At 38.8% G+C, this 19,630-nt stretch overlaps 3 protein-coding genes across 3 annotated transcripts in view; 2 read left to right on the forward strand and 1 right to left on the reverse strand.

The window, feature by feature from the left end:
* The first annotated feature begins 2,756 nt into the window (after positions 1–2,756).
* LOC138029888 (A-kinase anchor protein 14-like) lies at positions 2,757–6,625 on the forward strand. The gene is made up of 4 exons (XM_068877736.1): positions 2,757–3,160; positions 3,897–4,076; positions 4,813–4,865; positions 5,771–6,625. The coding sequence occupies exons 1-4, from the start codon at positions 2,852–2,854 to the stop codon at positions 5,853–5,855; spliced, it is 627 nt and encodes a 208-aa protein (XP_068733837.1). The 5' UTR covers positions 2,757–2,851; the 3' UTR covers positions 5,856–6,625.
* A 1,545-nt stretch (positions 6,626–8,170) lies between these two features.
* Positions 8,171–19,288, reverse strand: LOC138029883 (transmembrane protein 192-like). Its single transcript, XM_068877729.1, has 6 exons — positions 19,152–19,288; positions 18,546–18,704; positions 15,380–15,629; positions 13,779–13,928; positions 12,818–12,935; positions 8,171–10,703 (listed from the first exon to the last, which is right to left on the reverse strand). The coding sequence occupies exons 1-6, from the start codon at positions 19,182–19,184 to the stop codon at positions 10,571–10,573; spliced, it is 843 nt and encodes a 280-aa protein (XP_068733830.1). The 5' UTR covers positions 19,185–19,288; the 3' UTR covers positions 8,171–10,570.
* Positions 19,289–19,361: 73 nt separating this feature from the next.
* LOC138029869 (protoporphyrinogen oxidase-like) overlaps positions 19,362–19,630 on the forward strand; it is a 7,594-nt gene continuing 7,325 nt past the window's right edge. Inside the window, exon 1 of the mRNA XM_068877701.1 lies at positions 19,362–19,630. This exon is cut by the window's right edge and continues 23 nt beyond it. Within this exon, the coding sequence (XP_068733802.1) occupies positions 19,402–19,630 (229 nt within the window). The 5' untranslated portion in view covers positions 19,362–19,401.

A 19,630-nucleotide genomic window follows, 5' to 3' on the forward strand; every position in this document is an offset into this window, starting at 1 on the left:
GCGTAAAAGGGGTTCGTCATTCTATCGTCAACTTGGCACCTACTGCACGTCCAGCTCTTTTTAATTTGTTCCAGTGTCATGGCATAAATAATTTTTCAGATGTTGTAGTTGAAGTGGCATTAAAACTTTTGTCAAAAATGTAATTCGATGTTTATTTTCTCCTCATGTATCAAATAACCAGATTGGTGGTATTCTGCAGCCCATAGACAAAAGGCTAGTAGACACGAATGGAGAGCTTGTTGGTGAAGGTGTAAAAACTGTGGATGAAATGGAAAGGTATCTTTGACAATTTGTAAAAACTAAACTATTTCCAGGGAAATCTCCACCAGCATCAACAAACAGGCGCTATTATCCAAAAGATGTAGACGTCAGGAACTACATCACGCATCAGTAAAAAAAAGTCCTGTCCAAATCTGATCAGGAAAACCTTCAAAAGAAAATTAAAAATTGGCATCAGGAGAACCCACACAACTCATTCCATTTTAGACCCTGTGCCCTATCATCCTCAACAACAGATACTGAAAGTAACAACAACGAAACAGATTATGACAATTGTGTGTGAGATGATCTTTTGTTCGCTCATCAAACAGCCTGGCAAATTTTATTTTTCAACTGGGCACACTCTATCCACACGGAATCAATAAACGCCTCTCGTTACATTAATCCATTCACAAATTCACGTCATCCTATTTCTACCAATAGCAAAGCTCCTCCGCACACATATAAACCTACAACAACCACAATTCCTCTATTCGCTCCGACGAAGGGCTAACCCTTGAAACGTCAGCTTTCCAAATCTTTCACGGTGGTTATTCAACCTTTATCAACTAGTTTGATAAAAACAACTGATGATCCGTTACGGAAATGAAATCACCCTTCTTCCCTCTATTTTTCCTGGTGGTAAAGACAAACGTAAATTTTATAGCTGTGGGTTCTTTAGTAATTCAACGAGAAACTACAGCCTCAATACAGGAAGCACGAGGAATCTTCCATGATTGGCATGCCAGCTGGAAGCCCAATTTTTCATGACTGACTTTTGCAATGAGGAGATCCATGCCATTGAGAACACATTCACTGGTACACGAAGCAGGAGGGGGATTCCCCAAGCAAAACTGCGATAGTCTGATGGGGAGGCCAATCAGCTTTCTCCATGCAGTACTCAACCAGTGAGTCCAACCCTTCGAAAATCGGTCCACCGTCTATGGAATAATATATACCACCACGGCACTGAATTTGAAAATGAAGCGTTTGATTGCCGTACCATAAGGACAAAATGAAGTTGTCGCCAGTACCAGCTTTGTCTCTTACAAGGAAAACTCCTTCCTGTCGCCCATTTTGGAGCAGAAGTTCGATGGATTGCTCACGTGTTATTATTCCATGATATCAATTGCAATCAAGAGGATAAAAAGACATTTTTCACTCTGTTCCATTCACTTAAAAGAACAGTCAACGTGTGAGCGAATTTTCCGTATCGTAAAATATATTGATTCATAGTGTCAATTTTTGTGATGCACATTTTCAAACAGGATCTACTTTGAGGATGTGTATGACATTAATCTCGTACCCAGATCTCCCACGGTCATACGGAAGGGAGATCTGGTAAAGTTCGATTTTAAGCATGCTCAGTGCCAGCGAGGCCCGAAATACGGGCTTTTCTATCACTGCGCATGTTCGTACTCTCTGTTGTGATTTTGGGTGATTTTGCGGAATAAGCATGGATTTCGAGAGTATTCTTGAAGAGATTCTTTTGGGTAGAGGACAAGGAAACCTTAAACTTAAGCCGAAACAGAAAGAAGCGCTACAGGCGAGATTGTTTAATTTGTCGGAGCAACTGCAGAATCACTGAAACGAGCGCTTAGGCTTAATTAGTAAACGAGTGCTATTTTCTTCACACAATCACGTGAAAAGTGTAGTTAACCAAACCGTAAATTGAAAGCGAAAATGTTAAAGAGTGCTTAGACCTAATCACTGCAACGAGCGCTTTTTTCTTGACACGATCTCGTGAAAAATGTAGTTAATCTAAGCGTAAAATTAACAATTGATCACTACTTAATTCGCGAGTCACGCTTTAAGAACGAGAAATACTGTTTTGAATAAATTCACAGGCATACTTCAACTTGAATTTATTAGTTTCTGCGTACTGCGTAGCCAGTCGGTACCATTTACAAAAATGTCGCAAAATTTTAAAATGATTTTCCTCAACTGTAATGCTTTCCCGGCGTCGGAAAAAAACAAAACTTTCCTCCGCACAACTGGCATTTATTCAAAACAGGACATTAGCTTGCGAAAACCAAACTTTCACTAAGTGCCCCGCGAAATAATCCAATCGGAGCGTAGATTGCATTGCCGCAACCTTTTTTTAGTAGCCAATGAAAAATGGTGTACTGTCGAACTTTACCAGATCTCACATTTCCAGTGACAGAGTGAGATCTGGGTACGAGATTAGTATGACATATGATACAGATAGCACAGAAACGAGGTTTTTTACACTCTGTACTCTGTTTGCGAAACCAGAAAAAAGAATGTTTATTTTAAACAGTGCGAAAGAGAACTGTTATCACTTTGCAGTTACAGTAATTGGAAAGCATTGTTTTTGTATTTTCGTTTTAATTTACTTATTTACTTTATTTGTTACTGTCTAGTCCCAGCACCTTGATTGTGCCGCCATGTTACAAAATGCGGAGTACTGGGAATGAAGTGTTTTGTTAATTGTCAGCAATTTCGTGACGAAGAGCATGCGTACTATGGCTATCGTTACCACGGAAACTAAGCAAAATCAAAATGGTGGACAAACTTGGTTGATTGATTTGCGCAATATATATCAGCCATTTACCCTTTTGTTTTGGACGTCATGTCTTCTTTAACCGCAGCTAAGAAACCCGTGCCAATAATACGTACAGTAGTACCGGGAAATCGAACTCTTGAACAAATTTACGAGGACGAAGCTCGTGAAATTGTCGACGAAGCGATCGAAAACGCTCGCCGTCGTTTGTCAAATGCTGGAGGCTCGGAAGCCACGGATGGGGAAGCTCCGGATGGAAGGGATTATGAATCTACAATAGACCCCGACACAGGATATGAGATCCCCAATATTAAATGGATGAGCGCAGAGAACTTTACTGTGGCTGGTGGATTAGAAAAAATTGAAGAATTCATCAAGGTACGATATATATATTGATTTTATTAATTAGAGAATTCCACGACAAAGTGTACTTAACCTTCAACAATTGCGTGAAATCTTTGTCCCTCGTTTTTTAACCCAACGTCCTGAAAGACTTTTGTGAACGAGAAATCTATGGGAAATCCCCAATTTAATTTTGTACCCATGAATGTACAATAGGTGATGATTTCCATCTTCTCCATTACTTTACGATTACGTACGTTAAGGGTTATAAGCAGACCTGTCAAAATGCTGTAACTAATTCTACCTGTTATGGCTAAATGCCATAGAGAATACCCATGTTAGGACCTTGATATATAACTCATGATCTTGACTGTTATAGGTTCTTTTCACTCATAAATTGGTGTGAAGCTCATTGTAATGTATGGTGCAATACTTAATGACAGCCCTAGTTAAATTAAATGGGATACTAAGACTTTGAACTATGAATTAGAACTTCCAAAGATCAATGATAATGGGCCATTTACGTGTTGCTGTTTGTCTCGGTTTCGAAGTGAGTCTTGGTTCTCAACTATTCCAAGGAAAATGAGTTTGATTTGCATAAGAATTGGCAATTCATTTCCATTTGAATAGTTGTGCACCAGGACTCGCTTTGAAACTGAGGCATGCAGCAACTCAGAAATGGGCTATTACCATCACCCTGGGCTGTCAACTTCCCAAAAGTACCATTCCCAATTTCCATCTTCTTTATACTGCATAAACTATTAATTTGCAGACATGGGAACGTGACAGTGGCTGGCTTTACTGCATTGATTTTTTGAGGGAAGAAGAGCACCCATACAGTTGGCGTTACCGTTTTGCTATCAAGTGGAGTATACCAACTAGGAGAAAACCCATCCCGAGAGCCACAGCTTCAGTTTACATCACCATAGAAGTTAGCAAGTTTAAGCCAAAGGTATGGTTAAACTTTTGAACTCATTTGTGTAAACATCCATACAAGTTTAGCCATATAATTTTTAGCCTGCTTGCCGGAGGTAATTTGTATTTCGGTCGCCATATTGGACGGGTGAAAGTCGGAAGATCTGGGACGAGTTGGAACACAGATCTTCCAACTCTCACCCATCCAATATGGTGACCAAAATACAAATTTATACGGGAATATGATTATATTGGGAGACTATATGGGAAGTTAACATGGATTATATGCCCAAATTAACACCTGCAAGAAGACTAGCCACATTTTTGCCCATAGGTATGCCTATAAGTTCTCTTTTTTTCCTTGTGCGATCCTAAAGAATAAATGTGTTTGGTTATGGGAGAAGTGAGTGTGTAGCTTTGTGTATTGAGCTGTGAAAAAAAAAAGTGATGTTAAGGATAAGGAAAGAAGATATCGATCAACGAGATCACAAAATGCATCTATCCATGTCGGCCCACAAAGGTTAGATCCAAGGCAGAGGAATTGGGATCAAATATAAAGTAACCCCCTCAAGTGGTTGATTTTTTTTCCAGTTAATTAGATACTGGAACCACATTGTTGGCAAATTTGGAATTTTCAGAGAAGTGGAGGTCCAGTCAGATGAAACTTTCCATCTCAAGGGCTGGAACATTTTCTGGATTGGCACATTGATAGGGGCGTAGTCTTTGAAACACCGGAAAAATTAAATGTTCACCATTTGAACTGTTTGTTGCAGACTTTTCCTGTCGAAGTGTACTATATTTTTGAGACACACCGTCTGGTTCACAGGTATGTTGCCTTCTCTTTGCAGAAGGAAATCGAACTCCACTTTGTATAGTGAAATACAAATATTCACTTCACTAGCTTATTCAGTTTGCTTCGGAGAGCATGATTCACCCAGTTGAAGTTGTTGTGGGTCAAACTTTCTAAAGTTGATTTATTGTCAGCTAGGCAATGAATAACCATTACCCGGTATTAACCCTTTGAGGCCTAAACCAGCCATACTTAGTATTTTACTCTGTCTAATACCAGACAATTTTACTTGTCAATGGAGAATCCCCAGGAGTCAATGGGTTAAGCCTGGTTCACACTAGAGACATAACGACATCAACATAACAATGTAAAAGGGACGTGTATGTTTGCAGTGAGAACATACAGACAAAAATAATGACATATAAGCAACATAACAGCATAAACATAACAACATACAGTGTAAAACTGTTTTTTTTCCTTTTGTCGTTATGTTGCTAGCGTGAACTAGGCTTTACATGTAACTACACTGTAGAAATGAACAATCTATTTGAGACTGACAAAATAATTTGTATTTCTGAATCAAACTGTAATAAAGCATTCACTTGGTAGAGTTTCAATATCAGTAAGCCAAGATTCAACTGTGTGCAAAAATTTATAACAAAGTGAAGTACCATTCTCTGGGTAAGTGTAGTCCTGATCGAGAAGGACTGGTTGTGGTGACATTGACTAACATTTTGACAACCTGACCAGAAGTCATTATCAAAGTCAAGTGATTTGTGTAACGTCAACAGATGGTATAAAATACTCTGGTTGTTGATATGATTGTCAACAAAGGCGTGATGTTATTGGTTGTCTGTCAGTTAAGCTGCATTGTTATTTATTATTAATAATTCAGCAATCAACCAAACTATTAATTCAACCATTTTTCTTTTCATCTTAAGACCAGGTAAAACAAGGTTTAGAGAAAAGTGGTTAAAGGATGTCATTGAGAGCAAAATTCGAATGATGGATATGGTCAAATTCTAATCACAAACATGGAAGTTTGTGATACATCTGCAATTAACAGCTCAGAAGAATATTGAATTCACAGTTTACATCTCTGACATTGGATAGACTGGCATCATATGCGCCGGCGATCATATTTTAATGTAGCTGGCGCAATAGAAATGAATAAATTATTATCATCATACATGTATGCTTCTACTTGAAGAAGCATCTGTTCTTGAGTTTTAGTTTGCATTAAGCAAATCCTGACTGCTCTCATAGAGAAAATTGTGATGTTGAAGGGTGCTTAGGCCTTTGAAAATTGATTCTAGAAATGGTAATGAGTAGTCATTGCCATACATGTGTATACATGTACATGTATATTGTATGAGAATTATTTGAAAGTCTATTACAGCTGAACATTGACATAAACCGAAAAAGAACTCATCCCATAATGTCAGTGTTGCCAAAATCATGTAGAAGGTGATAAGATTTAACAGACAACACGACAACTGACTTTTAGCGTCGCACATTCCATTTTAGTGTGTCAAAGGTAAATCCTCTATCTTCATTGTAACATTTTAATTTACTAACCGGTAATTGTTTGACACAAGTACGACATCAAGGTACCTTGAATATTTGCAACATACATTCCCTTCAGTTTGACAAATAACTGTAAAAATTTCAAAGAACACAATTTTTCATTTAATGTCAATACTAATTATTAGTTACTGTATAAATTATTACATTCCTGGTCATGTATTTCCTCTGTACAAATTCAATTCTTAAAAGTGCCTACATTGTGTTTTCAATATGTTACCATGCAAACTTTTTGCACCATTATTAAATAACACACAGCTATGGGCAAAGCCCACTCCACCCCACCCCACCTCATAGCATGGAACAACCTGGCATTTGAACACAATTATTATTTGAGGTACCACGCAAAAGTAAAGAACACGACTAAAGAGATAGAGTCTGAAGGTAATAACCTCTAAATTTCACATAGCAATGGCTGATGTAAGAGGGAAAAAAGTAATAGAACCAAAATTTGAGAATTTGCCCTTTGTGCAAATGAATAATGCCTCATAATTATAAATACCCCATAGCTTCCATAATTATTATGAATGGTCCCACTTTTCATCCACACACTCAACCTCAAATTTTCTTACCTGTGCAAGTTGCAGATTCAGACTTGATTTAAGAGTCACCTTTGTATCATTATATGAGAATAAACCAGGCTCACTGGTTTTACCTGTAAAGCTGGTTTTTCAGCAGAAGTTGGTTCCATCTTTAGCTTCTCAGCTTTCTCCTGTGATTCCTGGGTTAAAATTAATGATGTCTCTGACAGCGAGAAGGCTGGTAAAACAGTCTGTGCCAGGTTCAAATTCTCTTCAGCTAAGGAGCTGTTAATGGAGGCCATTTCACCTGCAGAGGAGTATGCAGGTCTAAAACCTTGAAGCATGCTGCCTGTGCTTCTTAACATTGAATACAGGGATTGAAGCAACCTGAAATGATGAAATCAACAGTTGAATCATGAATATACACTGAGCTGTACTTCTGCATTGAGGAAATTAAGCTGCATCTTTCTGATAACGACTAGTCTGTCATGGAAAATGTCATATTAAATTTCACTTTGTAAGTTTTACATAGGTATAAATCAAATTAAAATTAATTACAGTGTGATGGATCATCGCAGTTGTGAATGCAACATGGAAATGCTATGGCCATGTGGTTTGACTCTGCGGTTCACATTTTACCATACTAAGTGTGGTGTGTAATCTTTCCAACAACCTGCTTCAACTGATTGGCAGAGTAAGAAGTTAAGACATCTGCCTCCAAGATTATTAATTCCACAAATTCATTGCCAACAAAAATGAATGGTTTACCTCTTAGTATGAACCAGATACTGTTGCAACTGAGCTCTCCTGTCCAGTAACCTCAGTAAAGCACTCTGTGCTTGATGGACCTGGTGTAAAGTGCTACTTTCTAACTTGATAGTTCATCTGACATCATTCTGAACACCAGTGATTCATTGCTCGCCTGGGACTTCTGAAGAAAATTCCGGATAAACCTACCTCTGCTGTCTAACGGCGCGTTCTTTTGGGACTATTCCAGAACAGGAATACTCCGAATAGACGGTAATCGTGTTCTTCCAATTCGGCAGATGCGTTCTTTTGAGAATTGGTATTCCATGTATTCTGTTATTCGTAAACCAGGATAAGAATAACTGGAATAGTCCCAAAAGAATGTGCCCTAAGTTTCCGAAAGCCAGCCTTATTCATTCCAGCATTCCTCTCTTTCAGTAGGTGTTCTTCCTGAACTTGATACTATTCTTCTTCTTCTTCTTCTTCTTCTTCTTCTTATTATTATTATTATTATTATTATTATTATTATTGGACAAAGACTTAAGATTGATTTTATCTGATTTGATCTCACTGCTTTTTGATGTGATCAGATTTGATTAACAGTCTCCCCAATATTTATTAGCATACCGTTGTTGTTGTGTTTTCAGCAGCTTTGGAGCAAAAACCTCAAAAAGTTACTTGTTCCGTAAAAATCGCACTTGACAAAGGGAACTTGGCAAAATAATCACTGATATATAAACTCCCTTGGTAGGTTTGTATTTTATTCAGTGATTTGTAAGTTTGTTTGAAGTGATGTTGGTGTACGATGGATAGTACACCAAATAGAGATATGGCATGTGACAGAATTTTTGTCGTACATGTATGAGTCCATTTCCAAGATACCGTTTGTCTCCGTTTCGACATGTTACAAGCCGAAACCATGTAAACGGGTATAAATTATACTAAGTTATTTATTTCCGAATGGTTTCGCAAAAAGACTCGCTTTGACACAGAGGCAAACAGTTGGGGCACTGACTCTTTTAAGGCCAACGGATTGACATCACCTCCAAATGAAGCAATCTTCAGATCTGGTCAAGGCAGATTCTGCGCACAAGGAAAGCAGTACTCGCTCATATTTGGTCAGCCTGAATTCACATCCCATTGAATATTCCAGTTTCAGTTTCAAAAAATTCTTTGGAGCACAGTTTATTCTCGCAAACACTTACTAAGTTGCTACTTCAGACAACACAAGCGTGATGAATGTACATGTATGTACAAGTTTACCTCAGTGTTCAAGTTATATTAAATTTTCATTTCTAAATAATAATTTAAAGGGTACCGCCTTGACCTACATGTATTGTTCTCATTTTATCAACTGAACCTTCACAAAATTCATCATAGGCATGTACCGTACGAGTATTCCACAACTTCTTATACGATTGTTAAAAAAGCACACTGGTCTCCCAGTTTGCTTCTACATGTACGTGAACAAAGAAACACATTCTTTCTAAGACAATGAAAACAACAATTCTCGTCCTGATTTTCTTCACAAACCCACAAGATTTGATACATCCGATCCTTATGAAAACAACAAACTTCACTTAAGTAAAGGAAACTTCCATCCCTTCTAACGAATAAATTTAAACTGGAGAGAATAATGTTTGCAATCCAAATTGTTCGAAATTCTTTGCAGGAGTTTTTGTAACTATAATGTATGAATTAACTTAAGAATCGCTTGTTTTCATTTTCAAATTTTCTCGGGTGCCTCCATCGTGAATAATTGTGACCAGTTACAGTTGCTCTATTGCTTTAACAAAAAGAGCTTTTGCTTAATTGTAATGATGTTGTAAGCCATCAACCTGGTTTCACTAGTGATGCAAGCACGAGCATACATGTAGGCATATGTAGCTTATGCTAGTGAAAACAAAATGTCGACATAAGCATCAAAATCAACCACCGCATCCGCCATTTTGTTCAAATGCTCAGACGTGGGGAATCTGGAATGCATCCTTTAATTAACTAGACATAGCAATTTGTTTTCACATGACACAAGCGAACGCAAACATAGGCGCATTAGCATAAGGAAAAGGAAAAATCTTGATCCATTGTCCTTGTGCTAGTGAAAACCAGGCTTAACACATCACAATTATTCTAGAGGGTGCTGCCCAGGAAATTTGAAAACAAATACAAGTGATTCTGACATTGATTTATTTCGGATACAAACACTTTCATTGAAAAAAGTTCAAACACTTTTGATTGTAAACATTAGGCTCTGTGGGTTTAAATTACTTTTTGTTGGAGTGGAGATCCCTTTAAGGCCGCATAATTTTTGGAAATATGATGTTGGGGTATGAGAAGATTTTAGTTGAAAAAATAAGAAAAAGTTACTAATAGGTCAACTGCTTAACACCACACCAACTTTCTCCTGAAAGACAACCGGCCACTAAAATGATTTCATAAACACAAGGCATAAGGCAGAAAACAAGACAAGTGTACACAGCAGTAAAACAATACAGCGTCATTTTGTAACTTAATTGTGTTTGAGGAGAATGCACGATTCTATTCGTTTCAGTTCCACGGGATGTCCCTCGGGTATCAATTGTGAAGCCATACGATTTCAGCGTTTGGACGCCATCTTGTTCTGGCACAAATAACCTCAATCTCATGTGATCGGAAAGTCAAGTGTTGTTGGATGGGGTCAATACCATTACCTGGATGGGTGACTGCACCTCACTAATCCTTGATTACTAGTAGTTCTCAAGTAATTTCCACTGTTACCCTGATATTATGGACGCACTTATGTAAATGACGATCCTGAAGGTGTCCTCTATAAAGAACTAAAATGTACATTTTACTGGTTGTCATTGACAACCTTTCTCATCTACCAGTGGCCTTGTAAATAGTAAATTGTCAATGTAAGCTGTTCCTTCTTTGCTGTGCTGTAAGCGTCATCAGTCTTTTTCCTAAATTGGCATTATGTTGCTGCAGATAACGAATCATGTCTGCTTGTTTCTCTAAGACGTCGTCTAAGTAATCATTGTCCCTGAAGAAAAAAGTGCATCAGTGATGCTACGGTATAGACCATTTTCAAAAATTTAATGATGTCACAGCAGCCATGTTGGTGTTCCAAATTAAAGGGACGGCGGCCATCATGGTGTACCAAACTAATCCAGGTCTGGGAAATGAAACTATTTCTATGCAAAATTAATACTTTCTTATGTTTCAGTAATCCAATATGGCCGCTAGCCTTATTGGTGGGAGGGTATGGCTACACGTAGGCTATGTAGCTGCTGGTCACATGAGCGAAAACGCTCCACAGCAACATGAAATAGAAGACTCTTTGTTTGTTGTGTCAATACCGATGAGTACCGATATGTCATATCCTTATAGAGGATCCTAAATGATGCCCTCATACCCAAAATTAGCTCTGAATTGCAATTCCCGATGGAGATATAAGGGATCAAAGTTTGATAGCATCCCATACAAACCCTTCAAAATTTGTTCTGGTTCCTTCAGTTTGGAACCAGCTCAAAATTAGAGAGATTTATATAGGGCAGTATCAAACTTTCATCCTTTATATTTTGGCTGGGAATTACAATTAAGAAGTGATTTTTGGCAAGGACCCTTTTCTGAGGATGCTCTATTTGAAAATGGTGCCAAATTCCATAATTTCACAAATTTATTTTTTTGTGATGTCACACTTCGGTACTCTATAGCACAAGGCTATCGTCAAGGAAAAAGTACCGAATATTGAAAGTGCATTGCATGGAATGAGCTATCTCTGAAAATCTGACTGCACTACGCCTGATACTGTATCTCTGATCAATGGTGCTTTGAAAATTTGAAATTTTACAAGAACGTAAGGAATCATTACTGCCATGGGAAAGTCCCGAAACTTTACAGGCCATTTTCGGGTGTCACAATTCCCTTTGTATCTCAAGAACGGAGAGGATTTACATGTAACTCGTCAAACTTCACAGTAAATTTTCTTTTTGTTACCTTTAAAACATGTTAAAAGACCGGCTTTCCAAAACAAGCGGTTAGCAGTTTCACAAATGGCTTTTCGGGCCCGAAAAGTTATCGGGACGTTCGACAAACGGGCTCTCGGCTCAGGTTGTGCAAAGCATGGTTAGCGCTAACCAGCGTTTAACACAGTGTACCATGGAAACCTATACAAATGTAGACTTCAATACCTCTAAACCAACGGTTAGCACTAACCAGGCTTCGAGCAACTGAAGTGTAAAAGTTTACACTCCTTATAATAAATGACACTGTAAAACAGATGAAACCATAAGTATGAGAAAGTCACAACAAAAAGAACTTAATTTTCTTGTGTGTGCTCTTGTGCCAACTTGTGAGTATCGCAAACATGTATAAACTGAAATTGCAACCGGCGCGGAAAAAGCAGACCCACAAGCACAAGAATTTTCTCCTCATCTTCAAAATAATGCGAAGACGCTAGGAGTCGTTAAAGATCACCCAAGGAGCCATTCTACATGTACTTTTTAAACTTGTCATGTGAATCAGTCACTCGTTCGTCACACAAACTCTCCTGCCTTACCAATCAAATTCACTTTGTGTTTGTCATGCAAATTTTTTTTTGCTTCGTTATAGTCACACAATACATGTATTCATGTTACATGTAGTTTGTTAGGCAATAATGTCTCTTCAAGGCCTGGCAAACGGCTTAAACATCAGTTCAAACTTTTTTAACGATGTTGACTGCTGGGGTGGGCAAATGGTTTGATTCAACAAAGCTTCACAAGAGGCCCAGTATTCAGTCCCAAGCTGGAGCCGTGGTTGTTACAATGGATACAGACATGGATACATCATTGAGAGACCGATTATAAAGTGCTCACGCTTACATGTATACCCAACAAGGCTGAAAATCTAACAAATAATTATTGGAGCAAACGTTGACGCCATTTGGCCAGGCCTTCTGAGCTTCAGTTTGTTTTGCAACTCTCTTTTTAATGCAAAACGATCTCTCTTTAGATTAGTCACAACACCCCTCCCAAATCTGGGGACGAGAGTCTGTCTGACAAGCCAAAAGAAAAGTCGGCACTTTAAGGGTAATTCTGTGTTTCCTTAACCTTAAGTATCCTTAAGGAGACACGATTGAGAACCTGGAGGAGATGACTGAAATCTGGCACTAACCTGTATCCTGTTATGGATAATGTCGTAGAACCTCCATTATTTAAATAGTAGGTGTTTGCAAAATCTGCATCTTCAGCATCAGGAACAGGTCTTCTTCTGTTGAACTTCAAAACTTTGACTGTTGCAATAAAAGAAACAAGAAAGATGTCCACCTGGTCCAAGAATAATTGGTACTACAGTACATGTGCCGACCAGTGCACTCAGTTGAGCATTGGTCTACCATGCACCAGGTCTCACCTCCACTAGAGTACGTTAAAGGTTGATTAAGTTATACTCTCCATAAATCAGTCACCAAAAAAGACTAATAATTATTACCGGTAAAGGTGACTAAGCTGGCCTTTTCATCAATTGTGTCCAAGCGCAGAATGGAAAGACGGCAGGAACACCATAAAGAGAAACGATACTGAACAAGAATGTTTTCTAAAAATATTCTAAAATATTCTTTGTAATAATTTCATGATACAGCTGTAACTCCAAGTTGTTTGGAATGAAAAGTGTTTATCAACATCATGGGAATAAAAATGTTGGCATGAATGGTGTGGTTGTTTTGGAAGAAAATTTAAAATATTTCGTCAGGTTCTCGCATCCTCTATACAACCTCAAATTTGGTCAATTTATGTCATTGTCAGGACAAGGACACGAAAGAATTGTACCACAATGCAAAACGCATGTGCAGTGCCTTTGTTTTTGTTCATTGTTTTGTGGGGTTTTCATAGCCATCGTTGTCATCCTATCGTAAGGTCCCTATTATTTTAGGACTTTTAATTGGCCCAGCTGGTTCCAAACCCCAAAATACTGGCTGAGTGGCATTACAGTCCATTGCTCAACAAAGCCCTACCAGTCTGAGCCCCTACCAGTCTGGGCCCTACCAGTCTGGGCCCCTACCAGGCCTACCAGTCTGTGGTTACATACATGTGTACATGTACATTGTAAATATAAATTGAATGTAAAGACAACTCACCTAGGTACCACAGTATCCCTGGTACACAAAGTACAAACTCGATGCTGAAGGTAATCTGCAGAACGTTGAACAAAGCCAGGTCACTCCTGTGAGAGGTGTGGCGATCATCGTGACCAATAACTGCAAATATTGCTAATAGCACAGCATTTCCTGTAAGAAAAGGAGAAAAATAAACATTGAGAAATAAAACAATGACAGCTGACACTCGCTGGACCAATTTAACCCAAATTGACAACTGGGAATGAGACTAAAATATTTTACTCTGTCTAACACCAGACAATTGAATTTTTCACTCGTCAACTGTGGGCGTCCTAGGGCGTTTGAGAAGTCAATAGGTTAAAGGTGTACATAACTAATTCTGTATGTTTTGATTTCATCTTGAAATAACTGGTACGCTGTATTTATTAAATAATTTTTATTTTACATTGTACCACTAGTACCACTGATTTACACTGAGGAAACATACCTTTTGTACATGAATCCAAAGAACATAAGTTATTAAAATAAAACAACTTTCTTACATACATGTACATGTACAATGTAATATTATAGATCTCAACAACATTAAGGTAACCGTTGTGTTCGATTGACCCTATTCCAGAATAAGAACATGTGAAGTAATGATTTGGCCCGAGGTCATGGCGTACGGACCAAGCACAGCGAGGTCCGTGTACCATGACCGAGGGCCAAATATTTTCGCGTCCGGCCCGACCTAACTCAGTCAATAAGCATTTTATCATATGACCACCGTGCTTTTCCTTTTTTTGTTTTTTTCAGGTAACAAAATTTGGAATGTTCACTTACGTCGCTCATTTTGACCAAAAAGGTGTTTTAGTTCGCATCTCGCGCGCGCTTTTATTGCAAAACTGTTGAGAAAATCCCCGTATGAGTGTCGTACGCGATCCTAGCAGGGCCGGACGGCTTTTTCCCGCCCTGCTCACGCCATCGCGTACGGCCCTCATACGGGGATTTTCTCAATAGTTTTGCAATGAAAGCGCGTGCGGGGCTGTACGGGTCATATGATAATATGGTCAATCGACCATACCCTACATTAAACTACATTGTATGCAACACACTAAAAAAAGTGGGTGGTGAGGAGACCTTTTACAAAGAGGTCCTGTCATGACATGATTATTTGATTTAAAGAAAGGCCAGATGGCTGCAATACATGTAAGTACATGAAAAAAGAAATCGTTCGATGGATTTAATTATTAGAAAGAAGGTTTATAGCCTAGAGTTACAAATGTAGGCTACATGTACATGTATACTCAAAGTTGTTCTTGTAGTACACTGTAGTGACAGAATTGTCAGATAATAATAAAATAATTTTAATGATACTGTAATCCACACTATTCGCTAAACAAACACCCATAAAGAAACACAGCTGCTGAGACAAGCCATGTAAACTCAAGCTTGTGCATTCAGGTGAAATCACCAAGCAATGGTTTTTGTTCAGGCAGGAAAAGCAAAAAACTAAGAAAAAACTCTCAGAACAAAATTGAGAATCAACACAAACACCGGTCGATTTTATCGCCACCTCCAGGACTCAAACCGGGGCTGCAAGAATGGATAGCCAGTGCCAAATCTAATAAAAACTGTACCTAGTGATAATACAGCTTGTGGCAGTCGTCTCAGCTCCTTGGTTTCTCTGAAGAATTGCAAGTAACCTTTAGCCTGTGATTTATGATGTTGGCACTGTAAGATTCTGTCTGATATGAACACAATAACCCACAAAGCAACATGAAGAACCACTAAAAAACAAAAAGGAGGATCTGGACCACCAAGAACAGAGGAATTGCTTTCTGATAGCTTTCCATTTGGAAGTACAAACTGGAGAGTTTCAAATGCAATCTGTACAAAAAAGAAAAGCACAGTATTATTCGATGGAAGTAAAGCATAAAAAGCTGTACATACCTACTTGTAATGGACAAAAAACGAGACAACAGGCTAGACCACAGCCTAATACCGCATTCACAACAAAGCTTAAACACGTCTAAAAGCTGTTTAGTTAAACATGGTTTAAAATTATTGTTTTCTTGATACAAGCTACTACCTGACATAATGTAGACTCCAAATTCAACACAATGAAGACACACATTAGAACTTACATGAACCCTACGTAAAATGTAGTCTTTCAGCCTTCCGTTGCTCATTTTTTATTTTGTTAAACCTGGTTTCATTAAACGTGTTTAGTTGGTGTGAATCGGGTATAAGGTAACCAGAAGGCTCCCTTCACAATAGCTTCTGCAAGTACTGTTCTTATGGCAGGGGTGGGTGCTACTCCTATCCTGTCGCATGCACAACTTGTCCCCACTAATACTGGTACATGTACTCATTTTACCCCCCACAAATGGATGGAAAGCTGACTAAACTTTGGAGTACTCCAGCAGGGATTCAAACCAGGAGAACTAGCATGCAGTCCGCAAGTGATAACCACTACACGATATGCACCCTAGTTCATAATGGGCATTAATCAAACGGCAGCCATGTTGAGTCCCGAGGGATTGAAAACTTTTGTTCTGCCCCACCGGGACTCATTCCCAAACATTTCAACTCGAGGCTCAGGGTACGAAATCTATTGTCTATGGCCAATATGGCCGCAGTGCGAATAAGGCCCATAGAATGTACAAGTCATGTACACGTACTCTGAAGCAGAATAGCAAACTAACTGCCTTTACAATAATTGCATACGGCAGTCTTTCGGGTACAAGGTGCACTCAGTTATAAGACGTACTGTACATGTATGTATCTTTAACTTTCAAACTTGATGGCATTAATTTTATGTCACAAACTGAAAATCAATACGCAGTCATAAGACGCATCTCGAATAGAGGAATTTGGTTCAACTCATCGCTAGCTATGCTGTCTCAACTGAAGATTGCAGTGTACATGTAACTCAAGAATTAAGCGGCAGAAGGAAATTCAACTAGAAATCCTGCTGTTTTTATTCGTAATTTTCTCGCACATCTTTTTGTTGTACAACGCTAAGAATTGAAGGCCACCATCACAAACATTGGTTTGAGCCCAACATTTTGGAATTGCAGTTTAACATACAAGACGGCAGCAAACGATCAAAGAATCATCCCTGCACAAGTTTTGTTGTAAGAAGATACTCGGCTACATATAAGACACACCTTGAGTGGAGATCACATTTGGGGCCAACAAGCAATTTCTTTGATAAACAATGCTGTGCACCGTATAACCAAAAAACGACAGTAGGTGATAAATAAGAATTACTGTGTGCTGATTGGTCGCACTTGAGGTGATTATTGTGCGATAATCACCTAAGCGTTTTTTTTTTAAATGGCCACAAGCCATAATTTTTGTCAAGGTGACAGGTGAAGAAATTAATTGTTTTAAAGAAAATGCAATTTTTTCAAAATTATAACCTATGTACATGTACATATGTAATTATACTAAAACAATTATTATTATTCAAATCAGGCTTGGTGAATAAAAACCTTGACTTCGTCTTCATTTTTATTCACAGAGATTCACCTTGCCTTTGGCAAATAATAAAAAATTATTGGATGAGGTTTTTGTGATATCCAGAATAATAAAGGTCTTGGTTAGTGTTATCAGCCTCAGCCTTCGGCTTCAGCTGATAACACTTACCTCGACCTTGATTATTCCGGATATCACAAAAACCGAATCTAATAATTGTTTTATTATACATTGTTTTGAAGAAAATAACGACAAACCAGGAGCCCATCCTGGAGCGTGCAACTTCCATACAGCGTCTGTGAAACAGCGTTTTCACAAGTAGGTTTATTTTTAGACTAGCCCTTCCGGCGAATTAGGTCAAAAAACAAAGTCAGTTACGGTTCGGTGACCCTATGACGTCAGCTTAATTTCTTGTAATTGGTCATCGGGCTCCTGTGGGAGTCTCATTAGCGGGAAATTCAATCTAAAAATAACCTTACTTGTGAAAACGCCGTTGCACAAGTATAGTTAAGTTGCACGCTCCGGGTGATGGGCTCCTGCGACAAACGCATTATCGCAGCGATCACAGTTTATTTTCAAACACATTGCTCTTGGAAATCATGCATTGCGTGCACAACCTGCATTTTATTCACTAATCTGTAGGTTGCGCTGTTTCCCAGTATTAACTGTACGCTTAAATAGCCAATGAGAAGACAGATGGTGACTACAATGTACGATAACAATTATTGTTATATAGCTGGCGTTTTTCCCGCTACAGCGTGCCCATTCATTGGCTAGTTTATGGTCACAAGACATCTAACAATGAAACTGTTTCCCGCCAAATGCCATGAGCCGGCAACATTGCGAAAACCATGACGTCAAACGGGAAACAGTTCACTGTTACCCGCGAAATGTTGACCGCTGTTGCACGTGATCAGAGCGTGCAGTTGAAGGTGGCCTGATGTTGTCGCTGGAATCTGAGCACTTTTTGAAAATGTTTGACCCATTTGTTTTGCAATATAACAAATCACTTAATGACTTGTTCCTCGGGAAACAGTTCATTTTGTTTCCCTCGAATCTCAATGTTTCCCTCGGCTGCGCCTCGGGGAAACATTGAGATTCTCGGGAAACAAAATGAACTGTTTCCCTCGGGACCAGTCATTAAGTGTTTATTGTTAAAGTTCTGTAACACCAGAAGTACATACATGTACATGTAAAAACTAATTCATGGTCACAGAAATATTCAAGTCCAAAAAAAGATTAACACATGGTCAACTTACATGCTGTACTTAGTAACAACACACTTTCAATGACTATGCTCACTGGCCCTGTACCAATACTTACAAAGAGAATCAACTGTAAAATAGCAATCCAGGCTGTGTGAATGGCGTGAAATCTCTTTTCTGGAACGAGACCCAAAGAACCAGTCTCGCTAACTAACACTTCCTCTTGTGCAGGAGTAGCCAGAATGGGGGCACTGTCTTCCTGGTTGAAAAAATAACCCTAAAAAGAGACATTAGCTAAAAAGAGAGTATTATAGACCACAGAGACACATTTACAGTGGTCTCATCAAAAATGGCTAACTCGCTCACCAGTGGGAAAATGAGGTACACGTGAAAAGGCTTTTATAAGAAAAGCATACTTTATGTAGTATAATTTCTTATGGTTTGGTAACTTGTCAATATGGAATAAAAGATAAATAAATGCAGAATGTCTATATTTTGGTTTTACAGCAGCTTGGTGGCTTTCTAGTGACTTATGAACCACCAAGCAGATGTTAACATGCTGAGTACATGTGTGGCTGAGCCACTTACTGTAGTCAAAATACATGCAAGCCACGAGACATGACATAGACTACAGTACATGAAACAGCACAGTACATTTCGCTTTCGAGCTGAGTACATGAAAACCAACGTTCACAAGGACAAAATCGCTAGATTATTGACTCACTCCTTGTCCTTGTTCTCCGCTTAAACTAACCATGACAGCGTTCTCACATTTGGTGTATCAAGGAAATTATTTTTTAACACACGGTTGATACGGTTGTCACGTTGTCACGACTGTTGTCGAATGTCGAGCGCGCTAATCCACGATTCTAATAACCAGCGGAGATACTAGCAAGATACGTATGTACTTGAAGTAAGTTCATTGAAGTGTATCTGTAAGTTGTAGATACGTTACGTAACGCTTGTGTGCAATAATGGCCTCCGCAGTTGGCGAACATTTCTCGGCTTGTAAATTTGCCATTCTTGGTGCAGGGATTTCAGGACTCTCCGCAGCTTATCGTCTGTTGGATAAAGTGAATAATCCAAGCGACATAACTGTTCTGGAATCCAGTGATCGTGTTGGAGGATGGCTGCAAAGTAAGGTTACGGATCAAGGAGCTGTGTTCGAATTGGGTCCCCGGAGTATAAGACCCGCTGGAGATG

The sequence above is a fragment of the Montipora capricornis genome, chromosome 13 (genome assembly GCF_036669925.1).
Source record: "Montipora capricornis isolate CH-2021 chromosome 13, ASM3666992v2, whole genome shotgun sequence".
NCBI lineage: Eukaryota > Metazoa > Cnidaria > Anthozoa > Scleractinia > Acroporidae > Montipora > Montipora capricornis.